Genomic DNA, 19,161 nt, shown 5'->3' with positions numbered 1-19,161 from the left:
AGAGTCTAACCAGCATTTTGTTAATTTTTTCAAACTATCAAGAACTATAGGTACTATAATTTCCAAAGCAAATCACAACCCCATGGCCTGAAAACCCAAATGCTCTCATGGGACTGCAGAGATAACATTTTAAATCAAGATTGTCCTGGAAAACTTGGAACCCATTCTGTGATCTCAATTAAGCAGTGAGAAGCCAAAGAGTATTAGCAACAAGAAGTTTCAGTAAAATTTAAAATGGAAGGTTTTCACTTCTTAACTGTGACAGTGTAAATAACCCAACACAGCTCCAAACCTTTAAGTGACTTTTAGACAAATGTTTGAAAGAGTTTATAAAGTATCTGGAAAATGCTTGCCTGGATTTTACTGTGATGTCACTAGCAGCAATCCCGAGGAATCTGGAAACTGGGCTCACAGGGCGTGTGGCAAGTGGACTCTCTGGAAGCATCCCACTTTGCTAGCCAACAAGGCTGCCAGGTGAAAAGCCGATGGACTTTCCTCCCTTACTAAAAGTGACAGAGAGACTCCAAATAAACCTGCCTTCCAGGACCCTAAAATGATCTTCAAATAAAATGTTTTGTCTAAACATCAAAACTAGAAAGCCCATTTATTGAAATTCACAGCGGGGTATAAGTTTTAAAACAGAAGAACAACATAACAAGTTCAGTGGTATTCTTTCAGGAGTCCTGTCTGTGGCCAAAATTACTCTCCTTATCAAAAGCTGCAGGGAGAGCCGTGCTGGGGGAGGGCGGGTGGGGCCCCAGGGACACGATGTTCCCGGTGGAAAGGATAACAATAAACCCAAGGACAAGGCAGCTGTTAGCAACATTAAAGGTAGGAAAGAACGAGTATCATAACCTAGGAGAGTTTAATTGTTTTGTTTTGGTCTTTTTAAATCACAAAATGTAACACAATCAAATTTAAGGATGGGCTAAAATTACCAGACAGTCAAATTCACCATTCTCTAACCACAATGGAAGAATATGAAAAGTGAAAACCCACTGCCAAAAAAGTAGATAATGTTGTAGTTGTATGAAGAAGCAGCATCTTGAATTTTAGTGACCAAAGATCTTGTGGCCCAAAGGGGCTAAAGGAAGAGACAAAAACCAACCAAGCCAAAGATTGGCTGGTACTAACATCTGCCATCTTTCCAAGCAAATTTTCAGAATAAGCACTGTGAAAGCCAAGCACTGAATTTTCTTCTTTCTCACAAGGCCATAGTATTCCCTATCCTTATATATAATTATTATCAAAATGTCAAGGGGCCGGCCTGGTGGTGCAAGTGGTTAAGTGCACACGTTCCGCTGCGGCAGCCTGGGGTTCGCCGGTTCGGATCCCGGGCGCCCACCAACGCACCTCTTGGCAAGCCATGCTGTGGCGGCGTCCCATATAAAGTGGAGGAAGATGGGCATGGATGTTAGCCCACAGCCAGTCTTCCTCAGCAAAAAGAGGAGGATTGGCAGATGTTAGCTCAGGGCCGATCATCCTCACACACACACAAAAAAAGGTCAAAGGCCTCTAGTATATGATGCAATATAGACATCAATATACCTCTATGCTCTTGCAAATACACACACAGCAAAGAGCTTTGAAAACACAAATAAATGCCAAGTATCTTAGTCTGTAAGCTACCACTTTTCTGTTTCTATGATGGTATTGTAAAATTCAACATGTTAGTAAAAGTTTATAGGAAAAGAATTACCATATCAATCAAATGTTCACATTGATTGAAAACACATCCTAATTTCAGAAAATGTAAAACATTATGATCCAAGTATATTTAAAATCAATGGAATATGGTAAATTTAGGCATTTCTACTTTGTGCATTCAAATGGAGCTCATTGATCATGGTCCCAGGCACTCACTAATCATAACAAATACCACCCCTAGGGAGAGTAAATTCCACCAAAAAGCATTCATAGGCTAGTTGTATTTCCAGAAATTAGACTACCATATTTGGCCATATTTGTTTCTGTATTTTATTCACAGATAAGATCATACTTTCTTTCCAGAAATTTGTTTTATGTTGGGTTTTCAACCAGTTACAAAACTACCTTGAAATGCAAATGAGTTGTTTATTAGAGGGAATAGTTTTTAATTAAGGTGTAGAAGGTGGGGAAAATATCCTTATCTCACGATAAAATGGTTAAAAGGATGCCTCTCATTTCCTGCTTTTTTGTTTGTTTACTTGTTTGCATGTGCCTCCATCTGCCCTGCCAATTTATTCACAAATGTCATCCTGATGTTCACTGCAGCATTACTTACAAAGGAAAGCAAAACTTTATCATATTAAAACAACCTAAATATCCAACAGTAGGAGAATGTTTATTGTGCATCTGTGTGATAGAAAGAATGCTGTACAGTTAAACAATGTTTTCAAAGAAGATTTACTGACAAACAAAATACTCACAATATAATGTTCAATAAAAAAATCAGGATCCAAACCTCTACAAACAATATGATCCCAAGTATGCCCCCCTTTAAAAATGTCTATTTATCATATGCCTACACAGAAAAAAACCTTCAAGGAAATCTTCCAACAATTCAATACACAGTTTTCTCTGAGGGACAGGATTTCAGATTTTAATTTTCTTATTTTATGGTTCTCTATGACTTTCAAACTTTACACAATAAGCATTACTCCATTTTTGAAAATAAATTTAAAATTTAATAATGTGTAAAAAAGTTAGAAATTGTAAAGAAAACAACAAGTAACAAAGAATTATGAAGAAATCAAATGGATAAAACATGTGAATGCATTTTGAAAGCTAAATAGAATTATACACACATATAATTAATTTTTAAATATTCATAATAATTATTATTTTAATTTCCATTGCAACTGCATAAAAATAGAAGGTTAGATACTAGTTAAGGCAGAGGTCTACTTGGGTTAATGAGCTCGTATTTGAGATACCAAGACAAATTCAAGATCTCAAACTTCAGTCTTTTACATTCAATTATTTACAAACAAACAAGCTGTATTTTTTGTCCCTGACCAAATGCTCAAGAAATTACAGAGTGCCTTAGTTATTCTTTCAAAGAACTGGAACAGGACGCAGGTATTTTGACTGGTATCCACTTAGGGTACAATGGTGCCAGAACAACCAATCACTTCCATCAATAATTTGTGGAATCAGAAAATATACATTGTCTATATCCAGTCACTGATTCCCCCCCACCAGCTTTATTGAGATACAACTGACCAATAACATTGTGTAAGTTTAAAGTGTAAAATGTGATGATTTGACACACTATATGTTGAGAAATGATGACCATATAAGGGTAGTTAACAAATCTATCACTTCACATAGTTACCACTGTGTGTGTGTGTGTGTGTGTGTGTGTGTGTGTGTGTGTGTGCGGTAAGACCATTTAAGACCTACTCACTTAGCAAATTTCAATTGTTCAATACAGTATTGTTAACCATAGTCACCATGTTGTACATTAGATCCCCAGAAACATTACTTTTATAAATAAAAAACTGCTTTAAAAAATGTTCTGTTAACATGGCAGTTTATACCAAAAGGGAGAAAAATGAGTAAACTGTGGATTTATTTACTTTTCAGTATACATTTTAAACACTCTCTGTAAAAAAAAAAAAAAAAAAAATGAACTTTTAAAGCACAAATATCAATTTAGCTACATTTTTCTTCTGAAAAAATTACCTATGAATCTCACTTTAATATATTTAATACTTATTACAGTCAGAAGAATCTATACAAGAGAAAGGATTAAAATGACAAAGAAAAACCTCTTCATCGATCTATCCTTTTAGGCAATATTCTCCTGCACTGAGTAAAGGAAATCTTCCAACGACTTCTTAAGGAATTTGTCATTCACTAAATATTCTCCACAAAACCTGTATGGGATCAGAATTTGCCCCCCCAAAATGTGTCTCTTTGGCTTCATTATTTTTAACGACAAAAGACTCAGAAAGAAACTTTAACCTCCCCCCTAACTGCCTAAAAGAATTTAAGATAGAAGGCCTGTTCCAGCAAGGAGTTAATACCATAAGATAACTATAGTGTAAAATAAACTAGGTGTGGTAGACAGAGAGGAATCTAGCGAGGGCCATTTAATGCAAGTCCTCCCGTTGTCCCATTGTTTCTGCAAGGTGTGGCAAACATTTGTTTACCAAACAGATGCTTTTCCGTCTCCGTGTGAATTGTCTTCTTCCTTCTGAAGTCCCAAGCCACTACCCCCAAAACCCTCCTTTGTCTTTAGCTGAAGATGGTATTTAAGGTGGTGACTTTAGCCATTTTGGTAAGTTACTCAGCGTTCCTGGGTTTTTCCAATGTCATGTTATTAAACTTTGTTTAATTTTATCCTGTTATTCTGTCTCATGTCAATTTAATTCTTAGACCAGCCGGAAGGACCTAGAAGGTTAGGGGAAAATTTCTTAAAACTTAAAAACAAACTTAAAAACCCTACAAAATTTAAAAACCTCATCTCTATGAGTTCACAGGACTCATAGAGATGCTTACAAACTAGGAAGGGAAGCTATCTGGTTCTCAAAATGGACCATAAAATGAACAGAATACACATCTGTAGTAACCAAACTTTCAAATGATTTGCTGTTTAAATCACCCTCACTTAAATGAAAAAATGTAATTGTGAATTTAAAATAATATTCTTGTAGCATTTTAGTTTACAAACACTTTTCACAGAGATTATCTCAATCAATTTAACATTCCCACTTTCTTTACGAGGTAGGAATTATGCCCATTTTCCAGATGAGGAAATGACTAAGCTTGAGAAGCCACAGCTTGTTAAAGATGGATCTAGAACTTGAACTTGGGAATCTTGCCTCAATATACTGGGCACTCTGTACCATTCAACCAGATGGAATGCCACTGCATCTTCAGTGCTATCCGACAAGGACATGGCAGGTGAGCAGGAAGGAGGATGGTCTCAGCTCAAACTGGCATGCTGAAAATGAACTTTTATAATAACGTTCACAGGTGGAAACTACAGCTGAGGCACTACAATCACAGGATACTACCGTTCAACCATTTGACTGCACAATTCCAGAGACAAGTGAAACTTGCCAACAAAACACACACAAGAAGATACTTTGGTCCAGAACAGAAAGACTGTGTACATATAAATGCCCCTTCTCATTCGATTACATTCATGTTGATGGCACAAGTTGCAAGTATCATTCTCGGTTGCCCAATGTTTCAGAAAACCATATTCGCTGCTCTGGGTCAGGGCAGACTACAACCTAGTTAGATCTAGTGGCCAAAATGTGGCAGCATAAATCAAAGCACTGAGGATGTGGCCTCACACCAAAATATAAGACATCTTCTCAGAGTCAAGAGCCCTAGCATAGAAAAGGTCTGGAACAGCAGGGAGGGCTGTGTCTTCCACATCTTCACTGCTGGGCCCCTCATGGTGCTGGCCAGACACCAAGAAGGAAGCCTGTGCTGGAAGTCAGCAGCACAAGAGAAAGACCAAGACACTTTGGAGACAGACTGACCTGTTCCCCAACACCCCACTCTCCATCACGTCCCAGCTCTCAGGCGCCCAACACAGGGCCAAGCACGTAGAGATTACAGAGGTTACGTAAACTGGTTCTGATGCTTCCCTTAGATAAATATGGGCCCAGAGCTTTGCTGTGCTGACATACTTTCATGAATCTAGGCAGGAAACAATCACCGGACTTAAGGGCTTCATGAATGTGGCCAGATGAAACTGCGAAGTTTTCCACTCAAACTGCAAATGTGCCAAGACAGAGAAGAATGACACTGAAGTCAAAAACTTTTCCCTCTTGGTTATATATTTCTAACTCCTAGCTAAGGGCCAAGTTCAACAAATACTAAGTTACTAACTTAGTCTCTATTAACCAAGTTTGCCACTTAATAAAGGTTTGCCCTGGATGAATTACTAAACCATGCTAAGCCTCGGGATCCTTATCTGCAAAATAAAGAGGATGCTGTCATCTCGGGATGGTTGTGAAGATTAAAAGAGATGATATATGTGATGTGCTTGGCTCTTTAACCCAAAATTAGCACTCAATAAACAGCAGCTCTGACAATTGTTTATAATACAAAACCATGTTCATAAAAAACTAACAACTTAGGGGCCGGCCCAGTGGTGCAAGCGGTTAAGTGCGTGTGCTCCACTGCGGCGGCCCAGGGTTCACCGGTTCGGATCCCGGGCATGCACTGACACACAGCTTGGCAAGCCATGCTGTGGCGGCGTCCCATATAAAGTAGAAGAAGATGGGCATGGATGTTAGCCCAGGGCCAGTCTTCCTCAGCAAAAAAGAGGAGGATTGGCAGATGTTAGCTCAGCGCCGATCTTCCTCACAAAAACAACAAAAACTAACAACTTAGTATCCTAAATGAAATAGTCTAATTTTATTTTGTTTTACTTTCTAAGAAGAAAGGGCGACTTATGCCTGGAGAAAGATGATTGCTTTAAATTAAATGCTCATCAACTAAGATAGATAGATAAATAGATAGATAGATAGACAAATATATAGATGGATAGATGATACATAGACATATAAATAGATGATAGACGTATAGATGGATGATAGATAGACGTAGGTAGGTAGATAGAGACATAGATAGACAGAGAGAGAGAGAGAGATAGATAGATAGATAGACAGACAGACAGGCATCAGATATGAGAAAACTATCTAAGAGAAAAGTTTAAATTAAATCCACTGTGTAAGGAATGAAATGGGACTTAAAATACCTTGGTACTCTCAAAACATACACCTCACCACTCAGTAACAGAAAAAGGTAAACATCTGTAAAACATCTCATGACTACAAAATATTTTTGTTTTATTTTGTTCAAAAACACCATATTCAAAGACATTCAGAATTAAATTGATAAAATAAGGATTAGTTGTGATTTGACTTCTTAGTATTTTATCGTTACTGAATTAGAAGTAATTAATAGATAAATTTCCAGGAAAAAAACAAGACAACTCTTCCACTGTTTTGAAAGGAGTTTCACTCATTTTTAGACTCACGATTAAAACTCATTGCTGAGTGGTAGTGGCCACGTAGCTTGTTACAGACCACCCCCACCCTGCCCCTTGTGTACACTAAGAACAATTTGAAAAGCTGGACACAACACAAAAAATAATCCATTTGAAAGTCTCAGTGAGCTAACAAGACAGCCAGGACCTAAGGAGTAAAGACATCTTAGAGAAGGGACGTTAACTAGTGAGTTTGATAGTCTTTGAAGCTGTTCCTCTCAAGGAATTTGCCAGGTTCTAAGTGGCACAGAGCCAAGAGGCTAAGACCCCAGCAGAAGGCAGCAGCTAAGAGGCTGGAAACCGGCATTGAGCTTTTGGCAGTCTCGTGGGGTTGAGGGGAGACCAAGGAGGAGGCAATCGTGTAAACACCCAGAATTCCAGATAAGACCCTGGAAAGGCTATACTTTAGAAATTATGGCAAACTGGAAATAGGTAAATTCTCACCAAGCCTGAAACCTGGCTTTTACCTGCTCAATCCCCGAATGGATCAATGTAACGTAACCCCACGTTAATGCCTGCAAGAAAGCAAAGTAAATCCTCTCCGAAGGAAAATAACATCATGCAGAGCGTCAAATCATCTCTTTGATTTTTTCATACACAATGTCCAGCATTCAAACAAATTACAAGGCATGCAGACAACTATTAGCTTACTGCTGAGCCTGGTTGAAACTGACCCACAGAGGCCTTGTAATTCTCCAGCCTGAAATTCCCATTTTAGGATGAATCAACTCACACTCATAAACTAATAACGCAGGAAGAGGCAAAACCTTGCTTGACAAATGGAAAAGGTATATTCAAGAATGTGGCTGGTCTGGCCTCAGGAGCATCTCAGTTTTACATTAAAAAAAAGTAACAAGTATCCCTTTGCAAGGAACTTTATCTGCTCTGCTACCTAAAGCAAAGCCACTGACTCAATGGGGCCCTCGATTCACAGCGATTCCCTAAATGTCTGGGCCTGGTTCACCAATAGTTTGGCTAAGCTGAAACCCAACGGTATTCACTGGGGTGCTGTGGTTACTCAGAGTAGCCTCAGTGTCAGCCATGCTGAAGCAAAAGCAGATGTAGTTGCAGATTAAAGAGACCCTTCTTTGGAAACATGAACCTGGGAACAAACCTTGTCTGCTGAATGAACTGTCTGGAACGCTCATGTAGATGCCCAGAGGAAGGGGTGGTCCTCTGCCGGGACCCACTGGAATCAAGCTGCTGATGGAGCCTGTTTCTAATGCAGACGCTACCACCTCTGCAGACTCGTGGCTCCTGCCAAAAGTTGACCCGTCTGCCTCACAATGAGAGAGGCCACGTCACAAGGCGTGTTACCCCCTCCCACTCCCGGCAGATGAGCTACATCAGACCTTCGAACCCCTCTCAAAGCTATCAGTGCTGCCTCACCACTGTTGATACTTTTTCAGGTTACTGATTAGCCGTTTCCAGCCACACCATTGTGGCCCACGAAACTAATCTGTGTACTCATCAATGGACGGATTGTCCAGCTCTGTCTCCCTCATTCCCTCCTGGTCCATACACTTTACTAAGGCCATTTGATCACTGAATGCAGGTATTCCGAGAAAGGGGTCACCCCTTCTCCTGGGTAATGATCAGGACAAAAAGGGGTAGGGTTATAGGGCATTATATAGATATATAGAGAGAGACAATTGAGGGTTCTGTCTTCACCACCACTGGGCGGGAGGCATTTTTCTTTCCCTGACAGCACCCTCCAGGTCAGCCTGGTTGACACACCCTCCAAGTGGCAGCATAGCTAAGAGAGCATCAGGGATTCAAGCTCAACTCCGGTTAAGTTTTATAAAAGTGCCCTTGTCCCTTTGCACCTGACCCTTCTAGATGAAAGGTGTAGATGCAAGTAGGGGGTGATTGGGAAAAAAATGAAGTTAGAGCTACTGGAATGGGACACCCAGGTTTTATGGATACTACTACCATGAACATCCTTGTACAAGTCTTTGGTGCATACACATACGCGTTTCTAGAAGAAGAACAACAAGCCAGCACCCGGGGAGGGAACGCCTCAGACCCAATGGTGAAAATAATTTTAACTAGCTTGGTGAACACACTAGACATGTCAATAATAATTTCTATCACACCCACCAAACTTTCCATGAAACTCCTTCACCAGTGGCCCCTGCTGTTTGACAGCCAATACATGGACTGGTCAGAGATCGGTGGTTTTGCCTAGCTCCAAAATGTGGACTGAGGTTCTCTCTCCCAAGAATATGAGCCTGAACATACTGAGTGAATAAGAGATGCTGCAGTGAGAACTGAAGCAGGAAAAAACAGAGAGAAAGGGGCCACAACGTGTTGAGTCAGTACCATGAGGGGCACAGCAGCCTGAAGTTAGGGGAAGCAGAATAGCTAGGTTACAGGAGAGGTAGAGCGAGACTCACTCTTACATCGCCTAACGATATTCCCACCGTCCCCCCACCACACACAGAAGCGACCACTATTCAAGACAACTTGAGTTCATATCTCTCCCTTGCAATTAAAGGGCCTAAAGCAAATAATCATCTGACAGAAACTGACTAACTCTAGAAAAGTTGAGCAACACCAGAAAAAGCACACTACACACGTGATTAATGAAGCATTAGTAATTGTCTTAAAATAACATTGACTAGCTGCTGGGTCTCAGGATTGATTTTGAAAGATGGATGAAACATTGGTTTATGGATGATATCTCGACTGTCGAAAAACTATGCAAAATACTGAGTAAGAAGAAGCATTAATGGCATGAGAGGAGGAAGCAATCATTTTTGACTCTAAACAAGACGCTTCCAGCTGCACAACTGGAACAGCTTGGTAAATGGACTCCAAATAAAGAAAAGAGGATTCTTCAGTAAGAGAATCATCAATAATACAATTTCCCCTAGAGTGAGATCAGATCATGAACGTACCTTTACACCACGATCATGGTTAAACAACTGAGTTCAAATTTCTTTTCTTTAGGATTTAACATGCTGGAACTTACTTAAAGGCTAATTCCGCCACGCTTACGTCTTCACAACTGCAGTCTTAAGTTTTTTCCTTTATAATGATATCAAAGAAACAAAAAGATGACGAACACACGTTAAAACAAAAACACATTACAAACTCTTTCCAAGATCGTTCTTTTCAGAGCTACATGTAGTACAATCTTCAGCGCCAAACAAGGGCTATGCCAAAAAGGAAAAACTTCCTTATTTACAAGTGAAACAATATGATGTCTGGGACTTGCTTTAAAATAATCTAGGGGGGAAGAAAAAAAAAAGCAAGCATGCATGGAGGGAGAGCAGAACACTGAAGTTTGCTGAAGCTGGTGATGGGTATTAGCATTCCCTGAACTACTCTATTTTGTGCATCTTAAATTAAAAGTATTTTTTAAAGAGGAAGGAAGGAGGGGTCGGCTGGTGGCGTAGTGGTTAGGTTCGCAGGCTCCACTTCCGGGGCCTGGGGCTCACAGGTTCAGATCCTGGGCGAGGACCTACGCACCACTTATCAAGCCATGCTGTGGCAGAGTCCCACATACAAAATAGAGGAAGATGGGCACAGATGTTAGCTCAGGGCTAATCTTCCTCACCAAAAAATAAATAAATAAATAAATAAATAATAAAACAAGATAATTCATTAATTAAAAAAAAAAAAGAGGAAGGAAGGAAAAAACTTCCCAAATGACCCTAGTCATGAAAACAAAAAGAAAGTCAAAGAAAAGTTATATTAGAGAGGGGGTAATAAAAACAACAGCTGAGAAATGTGCTGACTGTTCCTGAGCCAGGACCTACGTGAAGGGCTTAGCTGGGACTATTGCCTGTGCACCTCACAACAACCCAATGAAGTAGGTGCTATCCTGATCCCCGTCTTACAGGCAGGGGTCCAGGCTTAGAAAGAGGAATTGCTCAAGATCATGTATCTGGTAAGGAGCTGAGTCAGACTGAAACCCCCGTAGCTTAATCCCTGAACTGAACCACACACAGTACTACAGCCTGACCTGGAAACTGATATTCTTCAAGTTAAAAGAAAGGAAATTCACATTGGACATGAGTGGCCTCCGATTCCTATGCATCATTGACATTATCGCATCACGACTTCTGTAATGAATTATAACGCCATATAATGAGCCTTAGGCCAGGTTACCAGCTCCACATTCCCACATAGCTAACCCCAGGAAACCTCTCAGCTTTCCCAGCCTCCCTCTATTTGACAGCACTAACCCCACAGTTTACATTAGTCACATGAATGGTATGGACCCATAATACAGCTCAGGAAGTGAATCAGGCATTGTCTAAATTAAATCAGACAATGACAAAACATTTCAGGAACCTGAAAAGAAGCAAAATACCAGTAACCAGAGCCCCTCAGATCCCTGGTGTTTCCATCATCATAGGTCTCAGCAATGTCATATTGGTAAGTACGGGAAGAGCTAATAAAAGGAATTGTGGCCTACATTTAAAAAAAATGAAGCACTAAAGGATCAGCAAATTTTATTTTTAAGCGTAGCTTTTTTTAACGTCGTTTTACTTGTATCTTCTCAGATCTTGCAAGCATTCTAACTTTTGTTAACTTACTTTACTCTAATGCTGTAAGTTATGCTTCTATAGGCCTCCCCAACTTTCTTGTCTCATTTCTTCCTTTACAGTTCAAAAAGAAAAGAAATACTATTTAAACTTGTTATTTCTTTTCTGCCTTCTCCCTAAAAGTATATTTGGGGCATTCTGCTTTCATTGTGAGGAATTTTAGGAAAAATTATTTGAATCTTTATTTTTCATCGAATCATAAGTTTTTCAAGTGCCAGTAAAAAGGAAAACTGAGAACATGTGCTTTCTGCATCTCTGTTCCACTGACTGACACCAATGTTTTCTGCAATTAAAAAAAAGAAAAATTTGCTACTGTTTTTTTTTTCCTAAATACACAATCATATTTGAATTCCTTGGGCAAAAATGCTAAAATATACCCTTTGGTGGGGCCAAAATAATGTTTTATAAATTCTCAACCAGCTAAAATTGGAAAATTATACCAATGGAAATGTAATGAGTAACTCTGGAATAATGGTTAATTTTCAGAATAATGGCCAAATGTATAAAATAACCAAATATTTACCACAACACTATATTGATACCTAACAAATATTATCTCTAGTTTCATTTAAATATTAACTAAGATTTTACTATACACAGTTTTATTAAACTAAGGTAAACTAATTCCACAGAGGAATTTATACGTGATTAATTTAACAGAATCATTTCACATCCTTAGCCCTGAAAACAAAGCTCCCCAGATTGCAGACAGAATGGATTTACAACTCACGTCTTGAAATGATAATGATACAAATAAAATGTGTAAACTCCAACATATATAACTGCATAACAAATATTTAATATTTAATGATAGAAGATAAACTCAATATACACACACATACACACACACACACAAATATCCCTTTCTTGTAGGACAAATGAACAGATATAAAAACATAAAGCTACTTTAAAATTGTGAAAATCAGGATATAAGACCTGAGTAAAACCATATCGTTTTGTCAATCTTGCTTATTTCATTACGAAATAATCTTAAAGACTATGTTTCTCTATTCTACAAAATTAAAATTATATTGACTGTAGTATGCATATTTATTTAAAAATATGGACAAAATCAACTTAAATATATAATCTGCATTAAACAAAAAACAATATCAACAATTGTTAACAGACTATTAACATTTGCTTGCTAAAATCAGAAATATTTGGTCATCACACACGCTTTAGGACTTATCACCACCCAATGAAAGGAAAATATCTCTAATTTTCAGTTAAAGGAAAAAAACTATGTTATCATACTACAAATATTTTCCCCCATTTAATAGTGCATTTAGGTATCATTTTTTTAAAACCCATGGAAATATACTTGTCACAATAAAAATGCGTTTTTACATCTGTCACATCAAAGATGTATTTTTCTATGTTGAATTCTTAACAATTAGTACAATAATATAAATAGTAAGATTTCGTGTAGCCAAAATTAAAATAACTAAATTTTGCTAATCCATAAATTATTTTTCTTCATTTAACTTTAAAAGGAAGAACAATGATAAAGTCCAAGCAATAAGTTATTTCTCTTCCCTAAACTATATTTTTAAACTTTTTATAAGATTTAGCAAATATTTTTATTCCATTTTGCCTTTATTTGTGTTCAATAAGCAAAGGTTGAACAGAAAATATTGAGTTGGTTATTAGACATCAATTAAATAAGAACTAGGATAAAATCCACCACCCACAATTAAAATGCTCTGCTCGTGGTCCAGTTAGGAAGGCTAAAACGACTGGCTAGCAGTGAGGTGACAGGGGAAATCCCATAACCTTTAATCTCTTTAAAATTAAATCAAATATGTTTCAGTTAGCACAAATATTACAAGTATCCACTACTTTGAAACTCCACAACTAAGGAGATATTTTCCCCCCAAAACAACTGAAATCAGGCTGAATAGAACACTTAACATTACCAGGAAAATAAGAGTAAAGATGGCTTTGTTCCTAAACATCTCTCCTGCTAGCAAGCAAGACAGATACAGCCACTTAAGTTGACCAGACTAGCCGGGATGTGTACCTGCACCCTACGTGCAAATATTTTTAAAGATCCCCTACTGAAAGAAATGAATGTCATGTAAAATTGTTTGTTTAAAAATAGATGTCGTTTTTCTTTGAAAATGTAATGGTCTGCAATTGTATTTCTCAAGAATTGCAACTGCCCTTTAAACAGTTTTTAAAGAGGAAGAAGAATAAACAAAACAGTGATTCACACACTACAACCCCAAGCCCCATCCCATCCAGATTTGAAATTTCTTGAAGCTCAGTGGATTATTAGTCTCCTCAATAAGGCACTCTTTACCATTATTCAGTCTTCATACCTGGAGTTGGACTTGGATCATCTCCCTAGAGCTCTTTGAGCCTCAGGGTTAGCATAGGTAAAAATGAAAAAAATACCACCAATCTCCAAGAGCTGAAGGAGATTCAAATTAGATGAGATAACGGAGGATACCACCGAGGCTGGCATACAGAAGGTACAAACTAAATGCAAATTCCCTTTCCCCCTTAAACACCTTCACCTAGAATGAAAGCTAAGTTTTTCACTTTCCATAAATGGAGCTTTTTTAGAAAGAAGAACCACCAATACACATTTTGATGAAAAGGGACACCACTTAAAAAAATTTTAACAGAACTCATTTTGATTATATCACCAATTACGGTCTCTAAGAAGTAGGTACTATAGAAGGCTGATAAGACAGCCTTGCAACTGCCCAAGGATTTACCAAAGTGAAATCTTGGGACACCATTGAAAAAATGGATCAATGCAAATATTCCTTCAACCTAGGCATATTCGGAAAGTGGAAAACCCCTTTCTTTTTTCTTCTTAACTGGAAACAGTTTAGGACAAAGAAGTAAAAAGAAAAAATTTTTTTTCTTTTGTCAACCAACTCAGAATTATTATTTAGATGAAGCAAACCAATAACTCTTTTCTTCTTATAACTTACCTAAAAACACAATTAATTAGAATTTTAAAATTATTTGAAGGAGAGGTAGAATTTAAACTGGCAAGAATGATTACAGGCATTTTATAGTAAGAATTACATCAACTATAGTAACTGTCAATGACATTACAGTATATCACCCTCCAACGTGAATGATAAGAATATCTCTGTCTCCGATTATGATGTTACTATAGGTTTGTGCACCTGCAGAGCTAATTATTTATCAGGATGTCCACTTCAATCACATGCTTGTCCTTAGCTTCTCAATTGCAGTATTTACTACAGAGATAGGTAATCTTTAAATCTTGTGAAATTGTCTGTCACATCCTCTAGACAGCAAAAAGCTCACACTGTCTATTATAACCTTAGAAACAGGAGATGTCATTATTGGAAGGCAACTTGGAAATCATCTTAGCCAAACTCTTAATTTTTCCATATTAAGAAACAGATTTCATTAACAGAAAAAAAAAAAAAAAACGAGGAAACATAAGAGATTTGCCTAAAGAAGTCACACAGAAATGGTAGAGGAAACCCATTCTGCCTCCTTAAGTCCTGTTTCAAGGCCTAACCTTCAACTATGTTTATGAGGTTGATGGAGATATTCATGTGGAAAGTTCCAGAAGCATACTTGGAGAAGCAGACCTTGAGATGGTCCCTGCTCAGTGCCTCACATCCACCCCAACCTAGCCAGTTTCACAGGTCCACCATGTCTGGTACTGGAGAGGATCTGAACACATTAGTAACACAAATTTTCTGAAAGGAAACCTATTGCATAAACTGTAGATTTAAGGTACAATGTTTCTTCTTGTTTCTTATCTTTGAGGTTTCTTCCTAATTTTTCAAACACACCCAGACAGGCAGTGCTGGAGAAAAGCATCAGTCAGCTGAGCTAACTCAAGTCACAGAAGCATATAAAAATTTGAACAGTTTCCCAATCCAACTCTTAATCCATTTTAAAATGCCTGTTCTCTACATCTCAGTTTTGTCTACCAACACCGAAGGTTCTAATTTCTAACCACATAAAGATGTATAAAGTGATTGAGAAATACTCATAAAGTTGTATGGTGATAAACAAAGAAAAATCTTTTTCCTAAGATGACCTGTTTAGGACTTCCATTAAAAAGTGACAGGAAAGTCAAACTATTTGGAGGTTACATTTCTTTATGAAAGTGTGGTTTAAAGACAACTGTCCCGGAGATGAGAGTCTGGATATTTTCCAAGTAGAAAAATGTTGGTTTTCATGTAATGTTAACTGGTCAGACAGCCATAGACATTGCAACAGGTAACAACTCCCCACTCCCAGCTCAAAAAAAATAAATAAATGTGGTTATCTCCTGATATTAGTATAAATACAAAGAGAAAAAATAATCTGGAATTAAGTCAATGATATATATTCAGAGGAATTTAAAGTACCCTATTTTATTATAGACATCATAACACTTCAAAACCTATTAGTTTTGGCTCCTGTGGGGCATTGGAATACATACCTTAAAAAAAAATCTCACCAATAGAAAAAAAAAAAAATAGATCCTGAAAAAAATCTCTACCTGTTTCCTCAAAACCCTTCTCCTGCTCTCAATGTCAGTTCTAAAATGCATGACAAAATTTAAACTTATACTTCCAGTATCTAGATCTACAAAACTGAAAATCAGTTTTTCAAGTGACCCTCAACATGCCCTCAAAAACCAAAGGACATATGTTTTAAATTTCAGATTTATAAGCGTTATACCAAGATTAATCAGTTAAGTCTGTTAATAATTTATAGCAAAACCAAAGTGAGAAAAAAAAATCAAACTTCTAGCTGATCTAGTTTTAACTCCTCTTAATTTTACACATTGTTTTATAAGCCCCAAGGGGTTCTTTAGGCATCCTATTCATCATTCCATTGCTAGCGCCTCCCACAGCCGCCCTCGGTAGTTTGCAGTAGAAGCTGTTTGGTCTGACTTGCACAGAAAATTCAGCTGCGAAATATTTTTATGCAACAGCAAAGACAATCAGCCTCTTTTTTTCAAGGTGGAGATCTAGAAGCGAAGTGAGAACATTTGGGAGCATAAAATTAGTGTGCTTTAACTTTACTAACCAAACGGTGATTGAAAAAAATACGAATTTCGCCTTTGCAGGAATGGGGGGGCGGGAGTTACTAAATCTAGGGGTTTTTTTCCCTCCCTGAGTACGCACATAGCAAAACTAATAAAATTATGACTGAGAATAAAAAGGTCACATTGATTTTCAAAGCATTCATTTAAAAGTACACAGAAGCGTTTTCTTAAAAATGCCCACGTGTTTAAACATAGCAGGGATGTGGCTACCAAATATTAATTCTGAGGGAAATGGATACACATTTACCTTCATAATTAGACCCAGCAAGTCAAATGGTAGCAGGGTAAACTGACATAAACCACAAAGACAGATTAAAAACAGCCAACAAAAAGCGCCTGTCGGTCCTGGGAGCTCCGCTCGTTCCCTGCACAGCCCGCGATCAAACGTCTGCAGGGAGAGAAACCCACACGCCCCAGGCCGGTAAGGGAGAAACCAAACTTTTCCAAATAAGTTAGTTCCGTCTTGCCAATCTAAATCCAACAGGTGTCAACACACGTCACCACACTAAATCCTTCCAAACAAGGTCTAGAGAAGCAATGGGTGGTTAGCAACGAAGCGGACCCGACCCGACCGCTTTCAGGGTCGTGAAAGAAGTAAAGGAGATGGGGGGAAAGAGGGGATGGAGATGCGAAGGCGCGTGGAGAGGTCCCGCCACCGACGCCTCAGGGGAATCTCGGATCTCGGAGCATGGTCCCTGTGTTCGGTAGAGCCCTCGACCTCTAGGGTTAGAACAGCAAAGGAGCACAGCGGCCGGAGGCAGGGAGACCGGGGAGGGAAGGCGCGTGGTACCTGCTTGTCCAGCGCGTCCCGGGCGCCGCCCGGCCCGACCCCGGCCCTGGGCGGCGCGGGCGCCCGCTCGCAGCTGCAGCCCTCCAGGAGGTACATGCCCGCCGGGCGGCCGCTCTGCTCGCCCTCGAAGTAGAAGAGCACATTCTGGTAGAGGGCGAACCACTTCTCGTGCCAGCGGCTCGCCTCGGCTGCCTTCTTGCTCAGGAAGCCGCGCTTGGTGCCCTCCTTGCGCGCCAGGAAGGCCAGATACAGGGCGTGCCCCTCGTTGTAGCGCACGCTCTTCTGCATGGTGAGGGCGCAGGGGGCTCACCCCTGCCTCGCCGCCATCTCCCGGCCGGCTCCCCGAGGGCGCGCCCGCTGCGGGCCGGCTGGCGAAGGGCGCCCCCTTTCCTGACGCAGCACCCAGGGCACCCCGCCGGCCTCCGGGGCGCGGCGCCGCACGGGTCCGAGAGGCGCCGGGCTGCGGGCAGGGCACGGTCTCGGCCCCCACCGCCGCCCACCTGGCCGAGCGAAGACCCCTGAGCCCCTGATGCCCGAGGGGAGGGTGGCCCGGGGAGGGCGCCGGGACCGGCCGCTGCTTCGCCCAAAGTTGCGGGAGCCGGAGCCCCGCGGCGGTCCGGGACGCGCGACGCGCGGCTGCCTGCGGAGGACTGTCCTCGGGCAACTCGCTCCGGGAGACAGAAGGTAAAACGTCACGTGGGAGATCAGCTGTAATCGGCTTGGAGACCGATTTAAAGGGCAAAGTCGGCGCGGCGGCGGTGACGGCGGCGCAGCCCGCTCCCCCGGCGCGCGTCCCGCCCTCGCCCGCCCGCCTGGCCGGCCGCTGCGTCTGCTCCCGCGCGCCGGGCGCAGAGCCGGGAGGTGGGCGCGCGGCGACGGCACACACCCGCTCCCACCCGCGCTCCCGCACACACGGACACACACACCACGCGCACAGTCACAACACGCGAATGCTCGCATTGGCACAAATACATAACGCTCACACTCGTACAGACAAGAGTATACATACACACAAGTACACAGTCGCAAACACACTCATTCACACAAATACAACGCAATACTTATACACACAAAATTATGCGCTCACATTTATACAAATACACCCACAATGTGCATTCCTACACACAAAAATACAAACCCATATACAAATACACACACAGGCAACTACACACGTGCACACACTGATACCCTCACCCAAACACACACATTTACACACACAAACCATACACTCATGCACAGACTAACCCAAACTCACACACGCTCACAACACAGACCCATGCATACATTTACACTCAACACACTCATACACGCACTCATACAAACTACACACAAATACACATCCATACACAACACATTTATACTCACACATTCATGGTCAAACACACTCACAGGCTAATAGTCATACACAAACCTACGCACATGAACACACAGACAGATGCACAAAGACATTCACTCAAAAATACAAATACAGACTCATACCCAAGCACTCACAAACATACGAATACACATTCATGCAAATACATACACTTTCACAAACCCACTCACGTGTACTCACAACACATTCACCCGCCACATCCGTGCACTCATATTCATCCGTGATTGCGTTTCCATGGCAGTGGGTGGAGTCATAGGGTGGCTTTGCATAACGGCAATCTTGACCTTTCCCTGTGTTCTTACACAGTTGTATTTAAAACCCGAGGTGAGGGTTAGTGAGTGCCACAGCCTTGTTTCCAGGAAGGTATCAGATGCTGCTGGTTCCCTCTCAACGATCAAG

At 40.3% G+C, this 19,161-nt stretch overlaps 1 protein-coding gene across 1 annotated transcript in view; it reads right to left on the bottom strand.

The window, feature by feature from the left end:
* RASGRF2 (Ras protein specific guanine nucleotide releasing factor 2) overlaps nucleotides 1–18,070 on the bottom strand; it is a 214,842-nt gene extending 196,772 nt beyond the window's left edge. The window contains exon 1 of the mRNA XM_058523902.1: nucleotides 17,388–18,070. Coding sequence (XP_058379885.1) covers nucleotides 17,388–17,675 — 288 coding nt within the window. The 5' untranslated portion in view covers nucleotides 17,676–18,070. The remainder of the gene's footprint in view (nucleotides 1–17,387) is intronic.
* Between the last annotated feature and the right edge of the window lie 1,091 nt (nucleotides 18,071–19,161).

The sequence above is a fragment of the Diceros bicornis genome, chromosome 1, assembly GCF_020826845.1.
Source record: "Diceros bicornis minor isolate mBicDic1 chromosome 1, mDicBic1.mat.cur, whole genome shotgun sequence".
NCBI lineage: Eukaryota > Metazoa > Chordata > Mammalia > Perissodactyla > Rhinocerotidae > Diceros > Diceros bicornis.
This window is presented reverse-complemented; position numbering and strand designations above follow the sequence as displayed.